The sequence below is a fragment of the Episyrphus balteatus genome, chromosome 1 (genome assembly GCF_945859705.1).
Source record: "Episyrphus balteatus chromosome 1, idEpiBalt1.1, whole genome shotgun sequence".
In the NCBI taxonomy this organism is placed as follows: domain Eukaryota; kingdom Metazoa; phylum Arthropoda; class Insecta; order Diptera; family Syrphidae; genus Episyrphus; species Episyrphus balteatus.
This window is the reverse complement of record NC_079134.1, coordinates 7,219,671-7,244,468: the sequence shown is the minus strand read 5'-3', so window position 1 is coordinate 7,244,468 and position 24,798 is coordinate 7,219,671. Positions and strand designations below refer to the sequence as shown.

Genomic DNA, 24,798 nt, shown 5'->3' with positions numbered 1-24,798 from the left:
TTATTTGATATGCAAACAGCAAGTTAGATTATGATTAGAAAAGATATGATGAAAAACTTGAAAACAATATCTTTTTGTGTGTGTTGTGAAAAAATTTAAAAAAAACTAAATTTTTTTAGTTTCATTGCCTAGTTAATTTTGGCAGAAACGCAGCAAAGTGGTGCTTTTGGTCCTATATGGTGTCAAAAATCATATTTCGTTAAGTAGAGTTATGTTTTTATTACTGTTTTGGCACTATATTTTAAAAAAATCCTTGGCATTGCTGCTCAGCGGGAAAAAATGTGGTTTTCAACGATTTATGGGGAAAAAAAATAATGTGTAAAAGTTGTAGATACATAGTTAAAAGATCTACAGCTTTTATTTGTATGTTTTTTTTTTTATAAAAATAAAAATATTGAGAAAAATGTCGACAACTTATTTTAGTTTTGATTTATTTTAGCAAAAAATTGTTTGATTTTTATAAATTCTTGTCTGTTTCAAGTGAGCCTAAATTTTGTTCAAAACAGAATATTAACTTTTATTTTTAAAAATTTTCAATAAAAAATGTTGAGGAAAAAGATTTTGAGTTTTTTATAAATATCAAAACTTTTTTGTTTTTAGTTGAAACTTTTACTTTAAATTGGTGTACAAAGCCTAACTGCTAATGAAGACAAAAAATGTCAAAAAAGGAAACAAAAATAAAATATAATTTTCGGTGAAGATTTTTCTCGTCGCATCATAAAAAGTCTTAAAAATTTAAATTAAAATTTAAGATACCGTTTAAAAAAAAAATTAAATTACAAAACTAGGAGTAACGCTGCTGGTAAATAATGTGAATTTATCGGAGTAATCGTCAAAAAAATTAATGACAAAAAATGGAGTTTTGCTTTGAAAACTGGTTTTCATTAAATGGTTTTATTTCTCTGTACCTCAAGATTCTTTCAAAATTTGAACAGTTTAGGATTTGTTATTCTTTTCAATTTGCTCTTAATACTGCAAGAATTTAACACAAGCAACTTTTTGCAATCTTAGTTTCTTACTTATTCAGTAACGGTACAGAAATTTCGCCTTAACCTAGACTGTAGATATATATTTGCAAAATTTTGAAATTTTCGGCTTAGAGTCTTTTTGTAAGGAAGAATGCGTAGATCGGTTCAAAATACACGTTTATGTAAAAAGTTGTTTAGATATAGTATATGTCTTTTTAGTATCTTGATATTTATCAGTTAATCTCATTTGACTGTAGGTATTATTCTCTTCAAATAAAATGAAGCAAATAAAAACAAAATCTGTACAAATAAATCATTATTTTTATTCCTCTCGGTAAATACTGAATACACATAAATGAAGATAGAATTAACATACTTTTAACAAAGTAAATATACCCTTAATTAAGTTTAAAATATAATAATTTTCTAAATATATAAGATTTGTTTATAGATTTTAACCAGATTGTTGATTTAAGAAAAAATAAAGCAGTTTTCTACAAAAAGAATCAGTTTTTTGATAGGCGTTAAGAAGAAATAAATTACCAAACAATATATTCATAATGAACTTGTTATTTGCCTTGATTATATCTATCATCTTGTTCTATGGCGCTCAAGTTCAAGCTGCTCCAAAAGTTCGTTCTTAAGATACACGAAAACTGTAGTAATACATTTTTAAGTAAGAAAAAAAAAAAATAAGAAAAATAAGAAGTTTAATAAAAAAAAAGAAGAAGAGCCATGTTAGAATGCTTTATAAATATTTTATTTCAACGTTAAATTTAGAAATTGTGAAGATGTTCGGGAAACCGTTAAAGAATGTCAAGCTCTTTCTTTGCAATTCTTCTAAAATAATTCTGAGTTGAATAAAAATTAAAATTAATAATTAATTTTTAGCAATAAATTTTGCGATTCTGGTTGACTTGACTTCCATGTGAAGGTTGCCGTTGCATAATACCACTTCAACTATCTTAACATCGATAGTTACCCTTATGTTGATAAACCTAGAATATGACTGTATAGGCTCTTCTTTCAAATAGGTAAAGTACCTACTCCAAAGTTGTTATGTCTTTTTTAGAGTTGACTGCCATGCATTTTACAAAATTTGATAATTAATTCGGGCTTATCTCAAATATTGTACTAAGAAAGTGAGCCTAATTTACGATCGTATAACCTTCTTACAATATTTTGTGCACTCAATCTTCATCATTATTAATTGAAAATTGCGTAAGAAAATATCTTACTTAACCTTATCTAAACTACGATCAAAGTTTCCATTATAATTTTTTTTAGCTAAAAACAAACAAGTTTCATTATAATTTAGGTCCAAAGTAAATATTGTACCTATAAACAAACTTAGCATAAAAAGTGGTAGTTCAACACTCAACAACCTTCAATCAACAACGTGTTTAAAATACACACGTTTTTTTTTTATTTGTTGATGGTTTTTTTTCTTCTTGATTAGAACTTTTTTTTCATTATATTTATTCAAAAGAAAAAAAAAATGATAACAACAAAAATTCTTTAGATAAAGTAACTTACTGTTTTTACTTTATGCTATTGAAGTAAATCAAATTAAAGATAAAAAACAATTAACAAAAAAATAATTGTGTGAAACTTTTTCCCAAGTTTTTAATAAAAAATATTGCAACAATATTATTATTACGATGACAGATTGCTCCACACCATTATGTGTGTATAGTTACCAAAACAACCACGAGATGTTATAATAAACACCTAACAAGTGTAATGCAGTACAACCACGAGCCACAAAGTGTTTTATGTTGCCGTCACATATCAACTTTGGCTTGTGCATCTAGCGAGTGAGTGAGCGTGTTACCTGTAGGTAACACAGACACAACACCGCACTGATTGAAAAGTTCAATGTGCTCTCTCAGCACCATAAACGCGACATAATAAAAAAAATAAAAACAACTTAACGCACCACCGCATCGCGCCGCACCGCTACTGCTGATGATATTGCTGTGATGATGTTGATGATGATGATGACGACGATGACAGAACAGTGACACACATCACAAAGTTTTTTTTTTATATCATCTTTGGGAACTTCAAATCAAATAATTGTTGTTTATTTTGATTTTTGTTTTAAGCATCAAGAATGTTGTAAGCATTACAAATGATGTGCTTTTGAAGTTACTGATTAAATTTGGTAATCGAGGTTCCACCACAGAACATTTTTCTGTATATCGTAGACTTTGCCTAAGGTTTAAAAACCAAGAGTGCTTCAATTTGAATGGTCGGAACAGGTGATAACGTTACTAGCAGTGTTACAAACGAATACGTTACTCGCAGCATTGCAAGCAGTGTTTTTACTAGCGTTACTAGCTCCGTTTTTAGCAGCTTTACTATCAGCGTTACTAGCAACGTTTTCAACAGCGTTACTAGTAGCCTTTTTAGCAGCGTTACTAACCGCGTTTACAGTAGAGTAACTAGCAGCGTTTTTGGAACGTTACTTAAGATGAGGGTCTAAGCGAAGATATAAAATAAGAGTTACTCGTGACGAAATAAAGGATAAATAAAAAGTAATAAATTACGTAACAACTTAAGACTAAATAAAGAATTAATTAAGATGGATCCTACCGGAAATTTTTTGCTAAGTGCTACTTGGTATACCTAATTCTAACACTCCCAATCAAATATTTCTGTAAGATCTCGACTTTTATCAAGACCTTAATTCTAGTTTTAGTAAACTTTTTGAAGAATTCAAAACTATAGAGAGTCATAAAAATAAAAACATTAATTTTTGTTTATTTTCAAGTTTTATCCAAACCAAAAGCGCCTACGAGCTAAACGTAAGGGAATACTAGTCCATTTTCTTTTAGGAGTAGTCGTCGTGTTCGTGGTAACTATAAATACATTTGGGACAGTTGTTTGAGCTGCGTTAGCATTTTGATTTCCGCTTGATGATACCGTTGTAGATTTTTCAGTTGATGATACTGTTGTTGATTTTTCGGTTGGACACGTACATTGACATTCACTTTTCTAGATTTAAATTTGCCTTGAATTTAATAAATAAATCTAACAATTAATATGAACTTACCACTGCTTGTAAAAAGGTTAAGAAACCAACAGCTAATAATAAAAACCAAAGAATTCTCATTATAAAATGAAATTTCTTACCCAACGTTGTTTATAGCTTAAGAACAATTTAATTCTAACTGATACATAACGAGAAAATGTTCTGCAATTTATAGTTAAAACTTAAAAGAAAAAAAGTGTCATCTATCCAGATGAAATGAGCTCATTAGGGAATAAAATAACTAAAAGACTGAATAAACTATTGGTCAAATAGTACTAATTGCTATTTGATGTTTTGAACAAATATTGGACTTATTGTTTCATAACACGACTAATTCCTAATGTTTTTTTTATAAATTAAATAGTTCTATGATGGAACTATCAAGTTTTTTCGTAAATGTTTTATCAATGAAATGTTTTTGCTTATGACTGATAAAAGTTTACAAATAATCCTTACAAAGAAATATTGCTTTATCAAAAATGAATACAAGAATATTGTTGTTTTTGTTTGAGTAATTTTCTACGACCTTAACATAATCTTTATAAACTTTCTTGCATCATCTTTGCAATTTGCAGTTGTTAAATAGGTAAACAAAAGCTTACTTTCGTAGAAAATTATTGTCTATTGTCTTCAATCCATTTAAATATATGAAATTTTATAGACGTTTAACAGGTCCGGATACAGTTTTTTTTTTTTTATTATTGAAGGGGATATTATAAGCATTAAATACTCAACAAAATGAAGAAATATGTAAGAAACGGATCAAACAATATTTTGATTTAGTACACCGAGTGCCATATCTAAAATACGAACAAGTATTCGGAAACCCAGCGTGAATGATAAAAAAAATCTGATTCAATTTTTAGTCTTAAAATCGTTTAAATATCACACATTTTGGCTAAAATATAGTATTTTTTAGTGTTTTTTAACATTTGGGTGGGGCTGCCAATTGCTTATTTATAGTTTAGAGATGGGACCCGAAATTTCAGCTAAAGTTTGGTGTTTACTAAGTGTTTTAAACAGGGTTGCCATATTCCTTAAGTTATTTAATTTTGAATTTTGTTTAGCTTTTGTTTGGTATTTTTTCTTATTTGGCGGACATTTGCAAAATAACTCTGATATAATACTTCTTCTTTGAGAATTCTCTGCAGCAGTTTTACAGTGTGTTTAATAGGCGCAATTAAAATATTCTCTATAAACATACTTTTATTATATTAAGAAGTATTTGATCCTATAAGAATCCTGTAAAAACTCCGAATAAGTTTCTTAGCCAATTTAGAATTTTGCTCCTTTAAAATTTTACTAATGTTAGCAACTGTAGCTTTTCTAAGCCTTTATAGGAGCAAAATTATATATAATAAGCGCGCACTCAAGGGATTAATGTACCGTTAATATGGTTAACATAGTACGAGCATTAGGAAAATAGGGAGAGGTTTGAAAGGAGATACCAACGAACATTAGTTTTGAAATGGGATTGAAAAACAAAGGTGGGTAACGCGATCCACATTCGTGTAGTGCGACTGAAGAAAAAAATCTTTGTATTTGACGGTACGTCCGAAATTGGACTCTAGGGTAAACTGAAGCGCATATATTACGGTTAAACTTTTTCAGGGGAAGAATGCAACTAGCTATTTCATCGGAAGACTGCTTATAAAAATAACGATAGAACAACGTGAGACATGAGACGTTACTACGCCGACACGATGCTCGAGAGAGGTAAATCGAATCCTTAAGGTCTTCTTCGGCAAGCATTCATATTCCTATGTTATATTTTCTATGTATTATTTTCTGGTGCATTTATGGGAAAGAACAATATTTAATGATCTGCTCAAGAATATTTATCGGAGTATTAGAGTGGAAAAAATGAAGGAAAAAATGCTCATCCCCAACAGGGGACAGTTTAAATAATACTTGTTTGCTATCAACATATCATAATTTATTTGCTTTGGGTCCTAAAAGAAAGATGATAAAATATTGTCTGTTTGTCTCAAATAAATTTATTTTGGGAAGGAACCCTGTTTGCAAAAGCTAAAAAAACAATTTTTTTTTTCAATTTGAAGCTTTTTTTTAATTTTTACGAATGCATATTAATTTTTAAACAAATTTCAATTCATATTAAATTTTTGTTGAATTAAAATGTTGTTTTAACCGAACCAGAAGAAGGGTCTTCTATTGCTACTTGAAGAAGAAGAAGAAGAACGTGCTTTATTCAATGACATGGAAGTAAATTTCCTTCCAGCTGCTGTAGTTGTTGATCCTGCAGTAGTTGTTGTTGTTGTTGCTGCTGTTGTAGTAGTTGCTGCTGTTGTAGTAGTTGTTGTTGTTGTTTCACCTGCAGCTGTAGTTGTTGTTGTTGTCGTTTCTCCTGCTGCTGCTGTTTCTTGACCCTGAGAATGGAAAATAAAATATAAATACATATTATTGTAATTCCTTTCCAAGGACTTAACTCAGTTTAAATATATTAACTTACCTGGGCTAAAGCAACAAAAGTTGCAATAACTAAAAGTAACCAAACTAATTTCATCTTCGTTAGAATTTATCAAAACCGTTGTAACTAGTTCAGTGAATTAATATAAACTCAGTTCCAATATGTGTTTTGTTCTTCCTTTTATACTACTTTATTAGCAAAATTATTGTAATAGATCAGTACTTGAAAAACAAGGCAGTGATGAGTAAATTGTTTACACAAAATTAAAAACACTTGTTAAACTAAAAAAAAATGAAATAAAACAAATATTGAGCTAACTTGGACAAAAGATGGACATTTCATAATTACAATCAGGTGGTCTTTTGTTTTATAGTTTGTTTTTTAAAACTAATGGAAAATTTTCAGAAACTAAGTATTGTGTAATAAATACGAATGAGATCACCTGTTTCTTAGGTTAGAAAAATATAAGCTTAAAGTGTCCAATGGAAAAGTACATCCATCACTTCTTATTAACATCTCATTGTGAAATTAATTGGTTTCAAGAGAAAATGTGTTCAAGTGTGCTTTCTTAATTCGAACGGTCTTAGCCTAGTTTTTAACTCTGCAGCTCTTTCTTTGTTGAAAAACCTTAGATTTTTCAAATGACGCCTCTTTTGTTTGAATTGAGCGAGAAATCGATGGGAAAGGATTTGCCTCAAATGAAAGCGAAATATTTCCACACTTTTCAACTATGAAAGTACTGTATATTTCAGCATCAGCAGAATCCTTTTTATAACTTCAGCTTTCTTTTCAGCCAACTTTTGAACGCTTTTTTTTTGGTTTCTGAATATCTAATACAAAATCAACCCGATTTCAACGAAAATTTGTATGAAAAAGCGTTCATGTTAAAGTAATTTTAAAATTTTAGAAAATTTTCATTTTCATTTTGGATTTTAAAAAAATATTTCAAGTTTTTTTTTTGAAAAATCAAGTTTTTGAAAACGGGTTGGTGAAAAATTTTGAAATTTCGTTCTTACTATTTCTTCAAAATGGAATACCAACATTTTTTTTTTAGAAAAAATTTAGAACATTTTTACATACCTATTATAAAAAATTATTTTTCTAAAAAAACGAAATTTTCGAAATTTTTTTTCTTAAAATTCTTTTTTTATACTAGAAATCAAATGGCAAACTTGGTTTTGTGTAAAAGATCATTTCAAACGGTCTTTAGTCAATTATAAAAACAGATTTTATTTTTTTTACTTATAAAATTCCATACAAATATCAAATTTAAAATTTTCCCTAATTTTGTTCATTAAAAAGCTTTGACATTGGAGTAACTTTTACCATAACAGCAAGTACGTGCGACCCCAGTCGTGCAATTTATTTTGTTGAGCGTCACTTACAAAACTATTCGTCAAAGTATTAATAAAAAAAATTGTACTGTAATGATTTCTTGTAATGTTGTAAGGATAAATACCAGTATTTTAAAACCAAATTTAAAGTTTTGAAAGATCAATACTAATTCGGTTTTTAGCTTTTAAAATGTAAAATGATAGGTACATATTTTGTAAACCCGTTAGGTAACACAGTTTTGCAAATTTTAAATTTCTTTTTCGTGAATCCGAAAACTGGTATCTTTCCGAACAATATCCAAAAAAATCATTACAGTCCAACTCTTTGCGAACTACACGGGACTTAAAAATAAAATGATGCATACTTTAATCCCATCTGCTTAAAACAAAAAGATTTCTTATTACCTAAATCAATTCTGTTAAAAATAAAAAGAACTTCTTTTCATTTTAATTAGTATTTTCATTCCACTTTGAATTCAAATATCTTTACATAAATTATATTAAACAAAAAATTTTTCTATTGAGTTAAATAGTTGCTTTTTAATTAAAACATTCAAGATATTAAGAAGATTTTCCACTTATTTAAAGAGCAAAAATGATCCAGATATCTGTTTCGTTTTAAACAGATTCTATTTGTTTTTAAAATGTCATTTAAATGACCTGAATTGGCCTAAAAGTTTCTTAAAGTTCTTGTATAAAGACAGGAAATAGAATCTTAAAATTAAAAATAGTGATAAATTGACTGCAACACTTAAAGAAGAACTCTGCTTGGTTAACAAAGAAGTCGAAGTCTAGTCGAAACTAAACTGAAATTGATCACCAAATTTAATTTAAACGCTTTTTTTATAATTTTTTTTTTTTTTTTTAAGATCAATAATAAAAGTCAGTTCTTGCCAAAAAAATTCCAAAAAGAAGTATATACTCGAAATGAGTGCGGTCTCTTATGCTAACCACTTAAGTATCACCTACTTAAACTATGAATGTAGACCTAAAACTACTAGAAATAGATAAAAGAGATTACTATTCTTGGAGATTCTTCACCTCTTCATTGAAAAACTTAGTGATAGGTAAAATAAAAATACTAAACACCATATTTTTTTTTAACAATTGAAAATCTAATCAATTTATTTATCTATTGAGTGATTATAATTGACAACTATAATATTGGCAAATATCAATATTATCTTGAATTTCTGTCTAGCGCAAACGGAAGTGAACTCCAATAGAGAATTTCAACGAGAGTGTTGGTATTGCCAAGAGTTATAAAAATATCATTTGAAAAAAAAAAAAAAAAAATACATTTGAAATTATAAAACAAAATTTGTTGCAACTGAAAAATATTTGCTATAAAATTAAATATTTATTGCAAAAAAAAAAAAATAATAAAAAAATATAAAATTAAATATTTATTGCAAAATAGAGTGGTAGCTTCGAAATAGAGTGGTAGCGGAAATACGTAAAGCCAAATCCCATCATTTCTCTCAACAGCTCACAACATCTTTAAACGGGCGTCAGCTTTGGAAAAACCTTCATAATATTGGGATAGGTAAGACAAAAATCAGACCAGCTGAGGATATTGATTGTAACATCCTCAACAAAATATTTGTGTCCACTCCATCTGGACAGATCCCCCAAATCAGCGTCGAAAACTCCTTTTCGTTTACTGATCATCGCGATGACCATGGTTTTGGTTTTTCCGCAGTAATAAGTGCTGATGTTGTCGAAAGTGTCCTTTCTATTAAGTCAAAGGCTGTTGGGCTGGATGATGTTCATCCTTCTTTTTTATGTATGATTTTGCCAATTGTATTACCATATATAACTTTTGCTTTTAATACTATTTTGATGTCTTGTGTGTATTATGGAAATTTGCCAAAATCATACCGTTACCTAAAAATGCCAAAAAGGATGAATTTAGGCCTATCTTCATACTGCCATTTTTGTCAAAGGTCTTTGAAAAGATTCTGCAAAAACAAGTAAATGCCTATCTCGCTGAGAACTCATTGCTTAGTCCAAAGCAATCTGGTTTTCGTAAAAAACACAGTTGTATAACTGCACTTCTGAATGTTACTGAAGACCTCCGGCAAGCATTGGACAAAGATCAGATTTCTTTCTTGGTTTTGCTTGACTTTTCAAAGGCTTTTGACACTGTCAATCATGTCAATTTGTATAGAAAACTCATGCAAAATTTCAATTTTTCACCCGGTGCTACAAAACTAATTTTTTCTTACCTCACTAACAGAAGACAAGCAGTGCAAGTTGGAGATAGACTTTCTAGTTTTTTACCAAATGTTACTGGTGTGTCTCAGGGATCCATCCTCGGACCCCTTTTATTTTCATTATATGTAAATGAACTTCCATCTTCACTAGCAAATTGTTCATCTCACATGTACGCTGATGACATTCAGCTATATTTTAGCTGCCCACTGGGACTTATTGAGCATGGAGCATTTTGTGTCAATGAGGACTTGGAGAGAGTGGTAAATTGGTCGCAGTCAAATGGTCTTGTCTTAAACCTTAAAAAATCTAAGTGCCTTGTCATTTCTAGAAAATCTATTGATCTTACGTATTTTCCACCGATTGTTCTGAGCAATGCTCCAATCGAATACGTTTTAACAGCGAAAAATCTCGGAGTGACCTTTAATCGCTTTCTGACCTGGGATAACCACATTAATGGACTTGTTGGCAAAGTATATGGCGCACTTCGTACACTTTGGGTAACACAAGCTTTTACTCCTGTTAAAACGCGTTTTCTTCTTGCTAGGACTTTGATTATTCCTATCCTAATATATGGTAGCGAAATTTATTGCAATTGTAATTATGTGAGCAGGCATAAATTAAATGTTGCATTTAATTCTACCGTACGTTATGTATACGGGCTACGTAGATACGACAGAATATCTGGTTTTGCTTCGCGCCTACTGAATATGCTATTTGAAAGCTATCTCGATTATCGTAGTTTAATTTTATTCTCTGATATTCTTCTAACACGCCAGCCACAATACTGCTTTGAGAAAATTAGAACCGCATCTTCGCACAGATCTCATCAGTTAATCGTCCCTCGTTTCTCATATTTAACATCGGAGCGACAATTTTTTGTAAATTCCGTCCGTCTTTGGAACTCATTACCACGTAATATTAAAGAAAACCAAAATGCAACAAGCATCAAAAAAGTGCTAAAATCTCATTTTTCAATTTGAATTTAGATATATGCTATTATAAATTATTAATTGAATTTATGTATGTAGTAATCTCATTTTCTTAATTTGCTTTCAATTGTATTAATTTAAGTAACATTTTTAGCTTAATCTTGTAAAATTAGCTTACTTCTACTTTATAAGATTTTATATCTTACAGATTGTAGGCAATCACGAAAATAAAAATAAAATAAATAAAAAAATATATTAAAAAAAATGTTATTGCAATTGAAAAATTTTTCCTTGAAAATAAAATTTTTATTGAAAATGAAAAATTTTCTGCATTGAAAAAAAAAAATTGAATGCAAAATGTGTGAATTAAATATTTTTGTTTAAATATTCGTCGAATTTCTTTAAATATTTTGTTTTAAATATTCGTCGAATTTCTTACAATTTTTGTTATTTGTCTATTATATTGAACCTATTCACCTATTTCAACTATTATATTGAACCTAATGTAAGGTCAAATAGTCAATATTGTAAAAAGATATTTTACTTGCAAAAACAATGTTTTTTTATGCAATTTTTTTTTATTTGTAATTAATATTTTTTTTAATGCAAATATTTTTCAGTTGCAATAAAAAGTTTTTTTTTTATGTAAATTTTTTTCATTTTCAATAAATATTTTTGTTGGTAAATTTTGTTACGGAAAACAAATGCATTAAAAAGTTGGGTTTTAAAAACTCTGGAATTGCCATATATTTTTTTTCACTTCAGATTCTTTGATGTAGTAAGCTTAGAACAAGCTTTTATCTACGATCAGAGGCTCATCATAAGTGCATGTTAGTGGTTAGTAAACAAAAAATACAACCTCCCACATGCACAATATAAAACAAAATAATTACGAACAAATTTACAAGTTATACAATTATAAGTACAAAAAATCCAACATTATATAATTTATTTAAAACATTGATTAACAGAGTATGTTGGCTGTATGTTGTTCAGAAAATAAGCAGTCTTTTCTTAAAACTTATATTTTTGACAGAATATTTTGAAGCATTGTTTTTCGCCTTAAAAAGTAAAAAACATTGCAAATTAAACTGCAATCTTGTGAAATGTTAGACTAGACTGACTTTTTATACCTAAATAAAATCTAAAGATAACTGAGGAATGTGGCTCTTATATTATATCTTTCAAGTATTGATTAAATTTTTATCAATATCGCGATTCCCATTTTAGATTGTAAAGACAATTAAATTAAAATGATTAATGATTATAATGGCATTGACCGTTGAATTGAACAAACAATAATAATAATAATAATTTTTCTTTCACTACAAAAAAAAATATTCAATAATAACGTCATAACTCACACAATAAAACATTTTAGACAATTGAAAATTATATTTTATAAAGAAAAAAAGTTTAGAAAAACTTTTTCCATTGAGCGAGAAATAAAAGAAAATATATACAAACAAAAAAATCAATAACCGTCCGATGATGGTTGGACAGGACATATCCTAGAACCATTGAAACATGAATAAGAAATAACGAACAGCTACAGCAGTAGACAGTAGACAGGATACACTCTGTGCTCGTGACAGGAAAAATGGAATATCCACCACCAACTTCAACTGGATGCAAAAGAAGAGAAGACTTAGTTTTCTATTTTTGAATAGAAGCAAATAATTTATTCTTTTGAATAAATTAGTTTCATAGTTGAAATTGAAAAGTTGAAAAACATTGAAAGACAAAGATGTAGTATAAGTATAACGAACAATTTTCGACAATTTTTCGCATGCGAATCCGTTTCCGTTCTTTTTTAGAGTTGTTTTTTTTTTTTTTGGTAGAAGAAATTTATGCTAAAAAAGCTACTGACGTAATGAAGCTATTTTAAAAGCTGATTTTTTTTTGTTGAATTAATAAAATCCTTTAAGAAAAATGATACTGCATAATGTTATGTGAGTGTTTATTGCATAAAAATGAAGCTCTTATCCAAATAAATGAAGTCCAAAAAGAGTTCATTTACACACAAGCTCCAAGCAGCAGCAGCAGATAGATAGAAAATGACGACCAAAGTCAAAAAAATCTACAACCAGTAGCAAAATCACAATCAAATTAAATGGAATCCGATTTAACGATATCGCTTTAATAGCACAAGTCTCGTAGGAAAGAAAAAGAAGAAGACTCTCAGAGAACATCATGTTGTTGGAATCTGCTCGACTTTGCTTTCTAGCTGCTGCTACTGCTTCTGTGATAGCCTTGGAGCAATAAAAAACTATAAAAAATCATGAAATATTATCATTTCCTCATTTATTAAGAGCTTGCTGGGTCTTGGGCTTCTCCTGTTTTTGCTTTTTTTTATTTTTTTATTTGGATTTGGATTTGGAATGTTGTATAACTCTCAGTCTGAGTTCCCTTGATGATGGTGGGTTTTGGTTGGAATGGAAAATGCGATTATATCTTTTCATTGTAACTCTGGATTCTCTGAAGTGGTGTACAACAGTATCACTGTGTATCTTAGCAAAAAAAATATATAATAAAAATCCTCTTGAAACTGCTCCAAGGGATGATGGGGGAACACTAATTTTTATATATATTTATTTTTTTTTTTGTATGTACAACTCTTGTAAATGGTCATAGCGACATTCATCCGCAGGGAATTGGAATTGTGTTAGTTTGTTTCTTTTTTTTTTGTAAAAGAATCTTTTGCCAAATACAAGATAGGCAACAAAACAGTATATAACTCACAATTGCAATTTATTGGAGAAGATGAAAAAAATAAAAGAATTTTAAATAAAATATAGGTGAACTAAAAGAAAATTAATTAGAAAATATCGTTATCATTTGTAACTTTGAAAATATTTTTAAAGCTAAGAAAACGAATACTGTAGCATTTGCTCCATTTTCAAAAATGAATTTAATTACTTTTTCAAAGGCAATATTTTCAAGTTCTAAAAAAAAATTTACTAGAAATATGTGGAAACGTTTTTCTAGGGCAAAATGCGCTGGGTACTCTTAAGATTGTGTTGAAAAGCTTGAAGCTCAAGTTCCTCATAGGTTTCACTGAGTCCGAAGCTTTCAAAGGTTTAATCCTTAATTAGTTCAGAATAGACATTAAAACTAAAACAGGTACAGTAAAAAGGAAAGGAAGCCATACGATACTTGAAAAATCAAATTTAAGACATCAGAAGTGCCAAAATTTAGATTCAGTCGAGTACACATCGTTGCCTTAGAAGAATAGTGAATTTTATTGTCCTTTCAGAGGGAGTTTTCATGTATTTATGTTCATCTGTTCCGCTATAGCTTCTTAATTATTTTTCGGATTTTGATATATGAGGATTCGTTAGATAGCTCAGTGCATTTATAATTTGACCCAACAGTTTGTACCACCCTCAAATTTCTTTTGCTCATTCGATAGGGACTTAGATGAATATCATAATCCTGATTTATCGCACTCGTGAAATTCACCTTTTGGCCACCATGTTGGATTTTAGTTTGTATTAAATATCTTGACTTGGGAAAAGATGGTTATACAAATTAAGAGGCCTCCGGACAAAATTTTGAGAAAAACGAGAAATTTGGAAAACTTCTGCACAATTTGTGGATCCACAGAACACTTATTGCAAAAAAACTAATTTGCTAATGAAAGATTGACATTTAATCTAAAATATGGTGTAGCCACATTTTTATTTTTTAAATTTTATTCATACCTTATTTTAATATTTCAGTAACAGTTTTTGCAAAATAGTCCAAAACAACTTTTTTCTTGCATACTTTAAGAGAAACTAAAGTGTAAAAGACCTATGATATAAATGTCAATTTAAAGGTAATGAATAAAATTAGAATATGGTCTGAGCGGATTTTTCATTTTTGTCCCTATTTTGGAAAAATCATTTTATGAAAAACATCAAAATTGCTCATTTTCTAATGCATATTTAAATGTGTAGTTATATGAAAAAAGCAATATAATTTTTCCTAAATGACAAAACACCTTCTTTAATTGATCCATCAAAAAAAAAAAATTAATCAAAAAGCTACCTATTATTGCAAAATAACACAATTAATAAAACTCTATTTTTTTTATCAAAAAGTCGTTACTTTCTGTTAACGGCTGATTTTAGTTCAACGATTTACCACCAGGGTTGTTTTTTCGAAGATACCTCTTTTTTTGTTTTAAGTTGGAACATAAACAAGTTGGAAGTAAGAAGATACAAAAAAAGAAGTATGACGATAGAAAAATATAGAATGCGAAAAGTGATAGGTGGATAAAAGGGTTATTTTTGTTTTCAATATCAATGCGGATCTGCGGATGTTAGACAGAGACATGGATGTAGGTGCATAGATCTTTACATTTAAACATTTTTTCGATATTCTATGCGGAATTTAACAAATCTTCATAAATATTTTGAGTGTAACATTAAGGTGTTTGTTGAACACTTATTTTTTAATTTATATTCGCCATTAATAACAAAGAAATTGAAATAAAGAAAGTTTTATTTCCTGAACGTTATTTCTCACTTTGGCAAAGTGCAGTAGAAAGTCTGGCTTATTTCACTTTTGTAAAGTGAATTTTTGAATTTTAAGTCGGCGTTTTTTCGCTCGAACATATTTCACGGCACCACTTCTAGATCTAATTTATATTCTTTTAAGCTGATTCATTTATTTTCCTATATCTGGCTACCAAAATTTAAGAAAGAACATTAAAGTTTCGCTTGCTTTTCTTCGCTTGCATAAAATCTCAAAAATATTGTATCAAATTTTCAAGTCGTTTGGGGCAAAATTAAAGAATTTATTAGTATTTTTGTATTTCACTTACATATGTATGAACTTTTTGTACCAGTGTTCAAAACTTTAAAATGTTTTCCCTACAAATCACGTTTTCAAAGCGATTGCCCATAACTTCAAAACAGTTGCAAAGAACGTATTTTCGTACATAATTTTCCACGCCTTACGTTGTTATTTAAGCAAAACTTGCTTCTTCTTCTTCCTTTTTCTCGGCGCTGTTATGATCTCGATGTCGAGGGGATCATAACTATCCCACGTAACTGCTTCACACTAGTGATCGGCCTGTGGGGTTCGCCGGGTTGACCTCAGAAATCGGCGGCAAGCCTCCCGGTTTTGTATTGTTCCATTTCTAAGGCCAACTGAATGCTGGTGGTTTTGCATTTGCTTGTACCAGGAGTTTTTAGGCCTACCTTTCTTTCTATTTAAGCAAAACTTGCTTAATAAACCTAAACACTTAAATTCGACTATATTCATTTTTTGTTTGTTTTACAACAACTCACAAAACTTCATTAGCCCTTAATTATTCAAAACAATTAACCTTATCAAGAACGTTCAGCTATCAACAACTTTGTATTCCTCTCACCACCAAAATTCTTTCTAAAAAAAAAAACAAATTTACAAGTTCCCAAAAAAAAAAATCCTATATATATATATAATTTATTTTTAGTGCATCAAAGCACCTACCTAATATTTCGAAAAACCTCCCACACTCCAAAAAAAAAAAAAAAAACAACTTCCATTATTTATCCTTAGAGCTCCATAAATCTTATTCCACCAAAAGCTTTATCTAACAAACCCCGAATAAGAAAAATATCTATTAAAAAAAAAACCCAAACCAAACATAAACAAAAAGATACACAAAAAAAATTATTCAAAAATATCGCAATCCATCAACACTTTTCTTTCCTGAAATATGTCACTTGATAAATTATGCATCTTCAAATAGAGTTCTAAATTTAAAAAATGTAGGAAACACAAACAAAACCATATTCGAGAGCAATCTCCCAAGGGCACCACTTTAAAGTACCTAATATTTGACAAACGATGCTCCTGACGCAAGTCAAAACTGCCAATAAGGGCTTCAGTTTTATGTCTTATATACGCGTCTTCCATCTTCTATATTTTTCGAAAAACATCCCGACACAATAGAAGTTGGAGCGAATATACAAAAATATCATAAAAGTGAACTTTTTTCATCTAAAAATGTAGGCCATTTTCAAAGCATAAAAATACAAATTCATCTCGAGAAGAGATAGATATAAATTCTGCTGGCAAAAAAACATATAACACATACTCGTCGTCCCTCATCAAAAATTAGGGGAGTGGGGGGCATAAGAGGCAAGAACGAACAATACACACATCTAAGATGGAACACAATGTGGAGTGGTGCTTCCCTTCCATTTTCGAAACGGAACTTCTCAATGGGAAGTGATGGCAACCCCGCACCCCTCATTTCGATTTAATGGCGGCCGGGTGTTGGAAAAAGAAAGCTTTAGTATGTGTGAAAATCGTGAGCTTATTATGGGCTAACGTTTGATGGAGATATGATGGAGAATGGAGTACACTTCTATTATATGGCTCTAAGGGTACCTTGGCTTGGCTTTGTTGATATGGTTCGTGGGGCTGCTAGAATTGCTAATGAATCGTGTCACGAATGATGTGTTGTTGTGGAGTGGAGAGTACATTGTAATGGAATTCAGGGCGGCAATTCTTTTAAAAATTAAAAAAAAACACACGAAAAAAAAAAAAACACGAGAACAATTCTTTACGAGTTCCGTGCAATTAAAAGTGAATAAATTTCTTCCCTTCCATATCGTCCGTCGAGCTTAGGAAACTTCTCTTTCAGCAAAAAAATCTCATGCATCAATGTTCGGAAGAATAGAATTGCCTTTTGCCCAATCCCATCTCAGTTGCAAAAAAACATAGAGAATGGGAACTTTGGAACGTGAGAAGAGAGATAAACAATCTGAAATTCTAAAAAACTTATCTAAATAGTGTTTGCTAATTTCTATTGTATGTAGTTTCTTCTGAGTTGTTGTTGTTTTTTTGGTTGAAGTCTGTCCTCGATTGTGGTCTATTAGTTTGTTTTTGTGGGCAGATACACTAATTGCATGTAATTATCAGAATTGTGTAAGATTGTTTTTTACTCAGATTGATGGAACGAAAGAAAAATAAGATAACTATCGAATGATAGTGTAGTACTAATGTGGTTGAAGATAAGAAGGCTGTTTTCTATGAAGTAAGGTTCTATGTTATCTGAGATATGCCAATGAGAATGTTTTATCGGCATTTATATTTGATTTATTCAATCTATGTCTGAGATAAAGATACGTAAAGTGAATGCCAAAAGAGATAAAGATTAGATTTATTTGAATGCCTTATAACGTCCGGAGAAGCTTTTAATCAATGATAGTGCAAATTCAACAGAAATCAAATATAGATAGATATCTACTTGTATTTCCTCTTGTCTCTGAAAGGGAGATAAAATCTATTTATGTAGGTATGTGAATTGTTTGAAAGGAAACGATAAAGTCACGTAGAGTGTTTGAGTCTAGTAAGCTAATGTAGGTTAGGTATATTTGATACATATATAATTGACAAGAAGGCAACAATTTAAGAATGCGGAAAACTTTTGCAGTACAAACTTGTTTTCTAAGTCGAAGGTCTTATTTTGATGAATTTTATTTGATATACATAGAATATGGGTTTTTAAATAAAGTAATATTTAATTATTCTAATGAATATAATAAAGTCTTAAAATTAAAAAAAATAAAAACATTTCAAAGTTTTTTTATTTTTTTTTTATTTAAAGGTACTCAATTTAGAAAAATAAAAAAAAAGCTTAACTTCAGCAACCAATAAAAATTTGCAGCCACCACAAAAAAGTGACGTAATTTTCTCCCATTCCATTCTCGCACTTTCGCAGTGTGGCAAAAATTTCAATTCAAAACTAAAACATGAGATAGACCTTCGACAAAGCAGTGATTATAGGTAGGGGAAATTTTTTTTGACAATTTTAAAAATGCCATTCTAAAGATAATAAAAAAAAGTTAGGAAGATACCGATTTTTTTTTAATCTCTGCGTTTCGAAATATGAATTTTAGCAAAATACCTACTTATTTTGGGGTATTTTCGGGTGAGTTTTTATTTTTAAAAATTTTTCGTAGTGTTCAAAAAATCTCAAACCTATAGAACATGTAGTACGGTATTTTAAAATGATTTTTGACCGAATAACGAAAAAAAAAACAAGTTTTTTTGTCCCAAGTTTTTGACAGTTTTAACCGTTTTTTATTTTTATCTTTTTTTCTTCAACACATAAATGAATAAAATTTATATTGTAGATAGATAATAGACAGGACTTTATTTGTGCTATTTCAATCAATTTTGTGTTCACAATTTTGAGACAATGGTAAAATAAAGTTCTATTTTTCAACAAGTTATATCTTTTGATTCAGAGCAGATACAAATTTTGATTTAACGTAATTGAGCATTCTGGTGATATTACCTTTCATTTAATATATCACAAATAACTGTACAATGTACATTCACTACAAGCTACACAATGTTTAATTAAAAAACTTGCGAAATACCTCAAAACACCTGTGGAGATCTGTTGATCATGAACCAGTGTGGCAAGTACCGTAATCTCAATTTGGAGTTTCGACATGGTTGGCATTAAAAAATTCTAACTTTTTTTCTAGGCATCACAGAAATAAGATTGAAACGTCAAATGATAACTGAAATAATGAGCTTTCACATGATTTTTTAATAGGTTTTCATTGAAAAAAATTGATTCAATAGCGTGAGAAGATAAAATTATATGTTTTTTTGCGGTTTTTGATGAAAATTGATCGAGTTAAAAAAAATTCTAGCTCTTTTTGTAGATGTCGAATAGACATGATCTATATATTTTTTTTGAGCCGAAGCAATAAGCTTTCAGGTGATATATTATTTATTATAGGTTGTTATATCGAAAAATGAATTTTTGGGTGATGGAAGTGACTTTTTAACTTTTTTCGTAAGAAATGATTGTTTTTAATAAATTATTTTAATACTTGTTGTGCAATGTTTTTTATTCTTTAGAAGACATACTTGGCTTTTAATTGGAATAATTTTTTTTGTAAGCTCTTAAAATAAAAAAAATAATATAAAGAGAACAAGGGTAATTTTTTTTAGCTTTTTCTTGTAAATCATGATTGTTTGAAATAAATAAACGCTTCAATTGACTCATTTTAAACAAAAGCACACAACATACTTTCTTACGACGTTATCATGGAAAATCATCTAAATGATGAAATACTACAAACAGCGCGTGGCGATATGGTTATTGCGATGGACTTTGTTTGACACCAGGGGTCTAGGTTCGAGTTTCATTAGAGTTTTTTTAAATTGTTTTTTTTTTTTTTTTTTTTGAAAATTGTTCCAGGTTGTTCCAAGTTTGTTCCGGCATGTTTCAACTCTTTTTTTTTAATTAGAGCTAAAAACAAGTTTTTGACTTACCTCTTAGTTCAATAGGTACTAAAAGTTAAGGGCCAGAAGAAAACGATTTTTTTAATTTTTGATATTTTTAAAAACTGTCAATTGAGAAATAACATCCAGGAAATAAAACGGGTTGGGGTCAAAATTCTGCCGGGGTCAAATTTCTTTTGTCAAAATTCTGCTTCTCAAAATTCTGCTTTCAAAATTTTGCTTTTTAAAATTCTGTTTTTCAAAATTCTGCTTTTCAAAATTCTGTTTTGCAAAATTCTGCCAAAAATACAAAAAGGTTTTGGAAAATGTTAAAAAGCGCGTGCTTTTTTTTTATTCGTATTTTTTTTGATAAATAAATAAATTTAAAAATATTGAGAAAATGTTTTAAATGATAAACATCTTCGAAAAATAATAATTGAACATTATTTAATTAGTCAAACAAAAATTGATATTCAAATACCAACCTAAAAAAACATTAATAAGGTGTATTTTGGTAAAGTAAACGCATATGCTATGAAAAAAAGCAGAATTTGAAGAATTAAAAAAAAAAAAAAAAATGGCGGCAGAGTTTTGAAAAGCAAAATTTTGAAAAACAGAATTTTGTAAATCAGAATTTTGACCTGCTGCCAATAAAACTTTCTTTATTTCAATTTCTTTGTAATTAATGGTGAATATAAATTTGAAAATAAGTGATCAACAAATACCTTAATATTCCACTCAAAATATTTATGACGATTTGGTAAATTCCACATTCTCCATAATTACTTAATTATTTTGCCCATAACCCCACCATATAACACAAATTAATTCATGCATTTTAAAATGCATTTATCTTCCCAAAAGAAACTTATCTAATTAACATTACCAACACCAAAAAAAAAACAACAATTTATAAATCAACTCAAATAAGCATATACCCACAACAACTTTACCGTTTAATAACACCCCGATTAAACATCAAGATTCCATCGTGATGTCTATTTTAGGTCTTAAAATAATTATTCACTGTCAAGGTTCTCTATTCCATGAAGCACACCGAGAAGGCTATTGCTTCTATACTCATTCCAAATCCAGCCAACATTTCTCTAAGTGGATCAAACGCTAAAACATACCATCACCATATCGGTTTGTGTATATGGTTTGTCTGTCCGTTTATTTGTCCAAAGATTTCTTGCGAAATCTAGTGTACACTCTTCACATCGATTTACTTTAGGGAGGTATGAATGGAAAATGTATGTTGAAGCTTTGTAGAGGGGTTCGAGGATGTTTTGTGTGTCTAATTATAGAATGCACTTAATTTGATAAAAAATTAATCTGCGTGAACATGAAAATAGAAAAAAATTAAAACAAACTGACAGTTGAAGAAGTATATAGTTGTAGTTCTTGATGCACTCCCACAATAATATACAATGGTGGTTGCCAAACATTATCACCGTTGTGATTTTTCAAAAAGGAGAATTTCACCAAACATTCAATAATCCAAAGTTCCCAATACTCCAAAGTTCTTTCGAATAATATTGAAAAGAAGCGTTTTTTCTGCCTTTATAATTCACAGTGTGTTGCTTCTATAAACAAATTTGAAGCCTATTGCATTGGAAATATTTTATAAAAAGAATACATATTTTAAAATGCTAAGTAGGCTAGACTCTTCTTTCGTTGTTTTGTATAGGAACCATGTGTTAGTGTCGGAATCCTGAGTTTGGTTCATTTGAACGGTTGTCTCGGCTCACTACATATTTTTTTGCATCTTTCAGGGATCTTACATGTTTTTCTCTGCATTCTAGAGATACTAATATACCACAGACCAGAATTATTTGCTTTTTTAAGGGACTGCTGTTCTTTCTTAATTCTTTAGAGACTACGACTCCGTTTTTCCCTGCTTTTTCCCGAGACTGTGGGCCTATTTTTATTAGTAATGGGAACTATCGAATGATTTGAACTATCGATAGTTAGTAACTGAATGATTTGAACTATCGAATAGTTCATTCATTTATTCATTCGAATAAAAACTATCGAAAAAAACTATCGAATAAAAACTATCGAATAAACTATCGCATAAACTATCGAATAAAAACTATCGAATAAACTATCGCATAAACTATCGAATAAAAAATATCGTTTAAGAAAACTATTCGAATGAGAAAACTATTGTTTAAAAAAATTATTCGAATGAAAAAACTATCGAATGAAAATAGTAACTAGATGAATGAATGAATGAATGATTTAAAACTATCGAATTAATTAATATTTTACAACTATCGATAGTTTGATAGTTTTTATTCGATAGTTCCCATCACTAATTTGTATCTGCTTTTGAAAAAGACCGTTTCGCTGTTCTTTTGGAGCCTGTTAGCTTATCAATATTTCTTTAATTGCAGTTAAAAAGAAGATTTTGTAAAAAATGACTGTTTTGTACTTGGTTATATCTCCTAAGCCCAAGTTTTAGTGTTCTTCCATAGCAAAACACTAAGCCTTACATCACTCTCGCCCTTGCATCCCAGATCTTAGATCACTAATGGTCATCGCATTCGTGGGATTCAACAAGAGAAACAGAACACAAAAGCTTAAACTTTTACCTATTCCTAGAAGCATGATAAGAGCTAGCAAAGATGGTCAGAATCTACAGAGAGAGGGACTCTCTCAGGGGCTTTTTGCAAAAGGCAATTATTCCGTCAAAATACTTATAAAGATTGATGATATCATTGGCACCCAATGCGTATGCACCTTCTAAAAGCAAAAGACTCAACATAGATTTACTTAAAAAAAAAAATAAATATAAAAAATTGATTTCACTTTGGGCGCCATTAAAAAAAAGAAAATTTCTGTAATTTTAAAAAAGACCGACAAATATACCAAGACAAAATATCAATGCAAATGAAACCCTAATAAGGTTCAAAACTGGTTTCTTAAATTATTCTATTCATTCTATCTCACTGGTGAAATTCACTATCAATTTCTATGAAGTCTTCTTGCAATGATGGAGTGAGTTGTGTCATATAAGAATCCAGATCTAGGTACACGCGTACCAGAGCCAGCAAAAAGTAGAGTCTTCATGGGTAATTTATAATTAGCTCATAGCTCTACAACAACAGCTCTACTCACCAGCTAGTGAACAAGCAAAAAAGCAAACTGCAAATTGGTGTGCTCCTCTAGAGCCTGAACTACCATAATATTATAGAAGCGGAACACGGAGTTCGGCTACGGATTTAAAATTCATTTCTGACCCATATACGCGCCAACCAAACAACGTGTAGTATAGTCGTCGTCTTTTAGTTTTTTTTTTTTTTTTTGTATTTATTACCACAGGTTAAGCATGGCTGGGAATAGAGTTGGCTGACTTGGTTGGTTTGGTGTGTCGGCCAAAGTGTGATGTATATTTTTGAAAAATAGAAAAAAAAACGGGAAGATCTGCAAAATAGATTTATTGAGGCGGCAGCGATGAAATTTTAAATCAACTATTTTCACTTGAAGATTTTATATACCATGAAATATTCATGTTATATATAACACACATACATAAATATGTATGAACTAGGAAAAGGAATATAAATTAAAGTTTATTGTATGATAGTTTTATCGGGGGGATGTTTGGGGTAGGTAATTAGCATATTTGTTGTGTTTTGAAAACCTGTTTGTTAAAACAATGACAGGTGCTGACTTGAGTGTGAACACAATAAATCACAAGCTTTACTATCGATAGGGCTTCAAGTTTATCAGCTTTAAAAAATTAATTAAAATCAGAGAGTGTTGTAAACCAAGGCAAACTACTGAAACAGGCTAAGGTATGTGACTAAACGTAGTTACTAAGCGTTAATTTAACTTAAAAAAAAAAAACTATATGCTGATGATTGGCATGATTAAAGTTCTTGACGTCCGGTCGAAGTTGAATTGTCATAGGAAATATAAAAATATATAATATTTTCCTTAATGACGCATTTTAAAAATCACTTAAAATCAACAATTAATTTTAAGTTCCTTGAATTAACAAAAAAAAAAAAAAAATAAGTGCTCCACTATTAAACATTTTCTTTTTTGCATTGCGTGTTAAATTTTCATTCCAGATAATAAATGCTATGCAATTCATTAAAAAAAAATAATTAATTTATGCATTCTGGTGAGCTCAGGATTATTGAAAATTAAATGAATGAACAACGACGTCGAGTTAATATGCGTAAGAAAAAATTTTAATTTGTTTGGTTTTATTAATTTTTTTTTACCGCAATACTGCATTACCAGGAAGGAAATTTTTTGGATTAAAATTTTTATATTTATAGATTGAATTGTGCTATTTGACATGGTTATGCATAATTTAATTTCTATGTTTTGCAAAATGTGAATCATTAATAAATCAATTCAATTCGCATATTGTTTTTGAAGAAACAAAAATAATATATTTTTTTACTTTTACTTTAGTTGTATTTTTTTTGTAAACATTTTTTTTTTCTATTATTTAATCCAAAAAATAAACAAAAGAGCATGAATCATTATATTTTGATTGGGCTTGAGTTCAATAAACGTAATCATTTAATGGACAAGGTCGATGTAGCCAAGCGTTAAGACTTATTGTTAGATCTTTTTGATGGATAAAAAGTAAGTAATGTTTGTGTTTTATGTGTTACCAAGTAATTTAGTAATT

The 24,798-nt window shown here is 29.5% G+C and overlaps 2 protein-coding genes across 2 annotated transcripts in view; one reads left to right on the top strand and one right to left on the bottom strand.

Annotated features, from left to right (window-relative positions):
• LOC129905555 (mucin-12) overlaps positions 1-24,798 on the top strand; it is a 312,257-nt gene that overhangs the window by 57,918 nt on the left and 229,541 nt on the right. The window lies entirely within an intron of this gene.
• Positions 5,997-6,626, bottom strand: LOC129905557 (protein new-glue 1-like). The gene is made up of 2 exons (XM_055981049.1): positions 6,476-6,626; positions 5,997-6,392 (listed from the first exon to the last, which is right to left on the bottom strand). Exons 1-2 carry the CDS (start codon positions 6,527-6,529, stop codon positions 6,150-6,152), a joined length of 297 nt encoding a protein of 98 aa, XP_055837024.1. The 5' UTR covers positions 6,530-6,626; the 3' UTR covers positions 5,997-6,149.

Bases quoted from the DNA above. Each gene is read 5' to 3' on its own strand.
- LOC129905557 (XM_055981049.1), bottom strand. From the start codon at position 6,529: ATGAAATTAGTTTGGTTACTTTTAGTTATTGCAACTTTTGTTGCTTTA. The intron at 6,393-6,475 runs GTAAGTTAATAT...TTCCATTCTCAG, and splicing joins CTTTTGTTGCTTTAGCCCAG to GGTCAAGAAACAGCAGCAGC.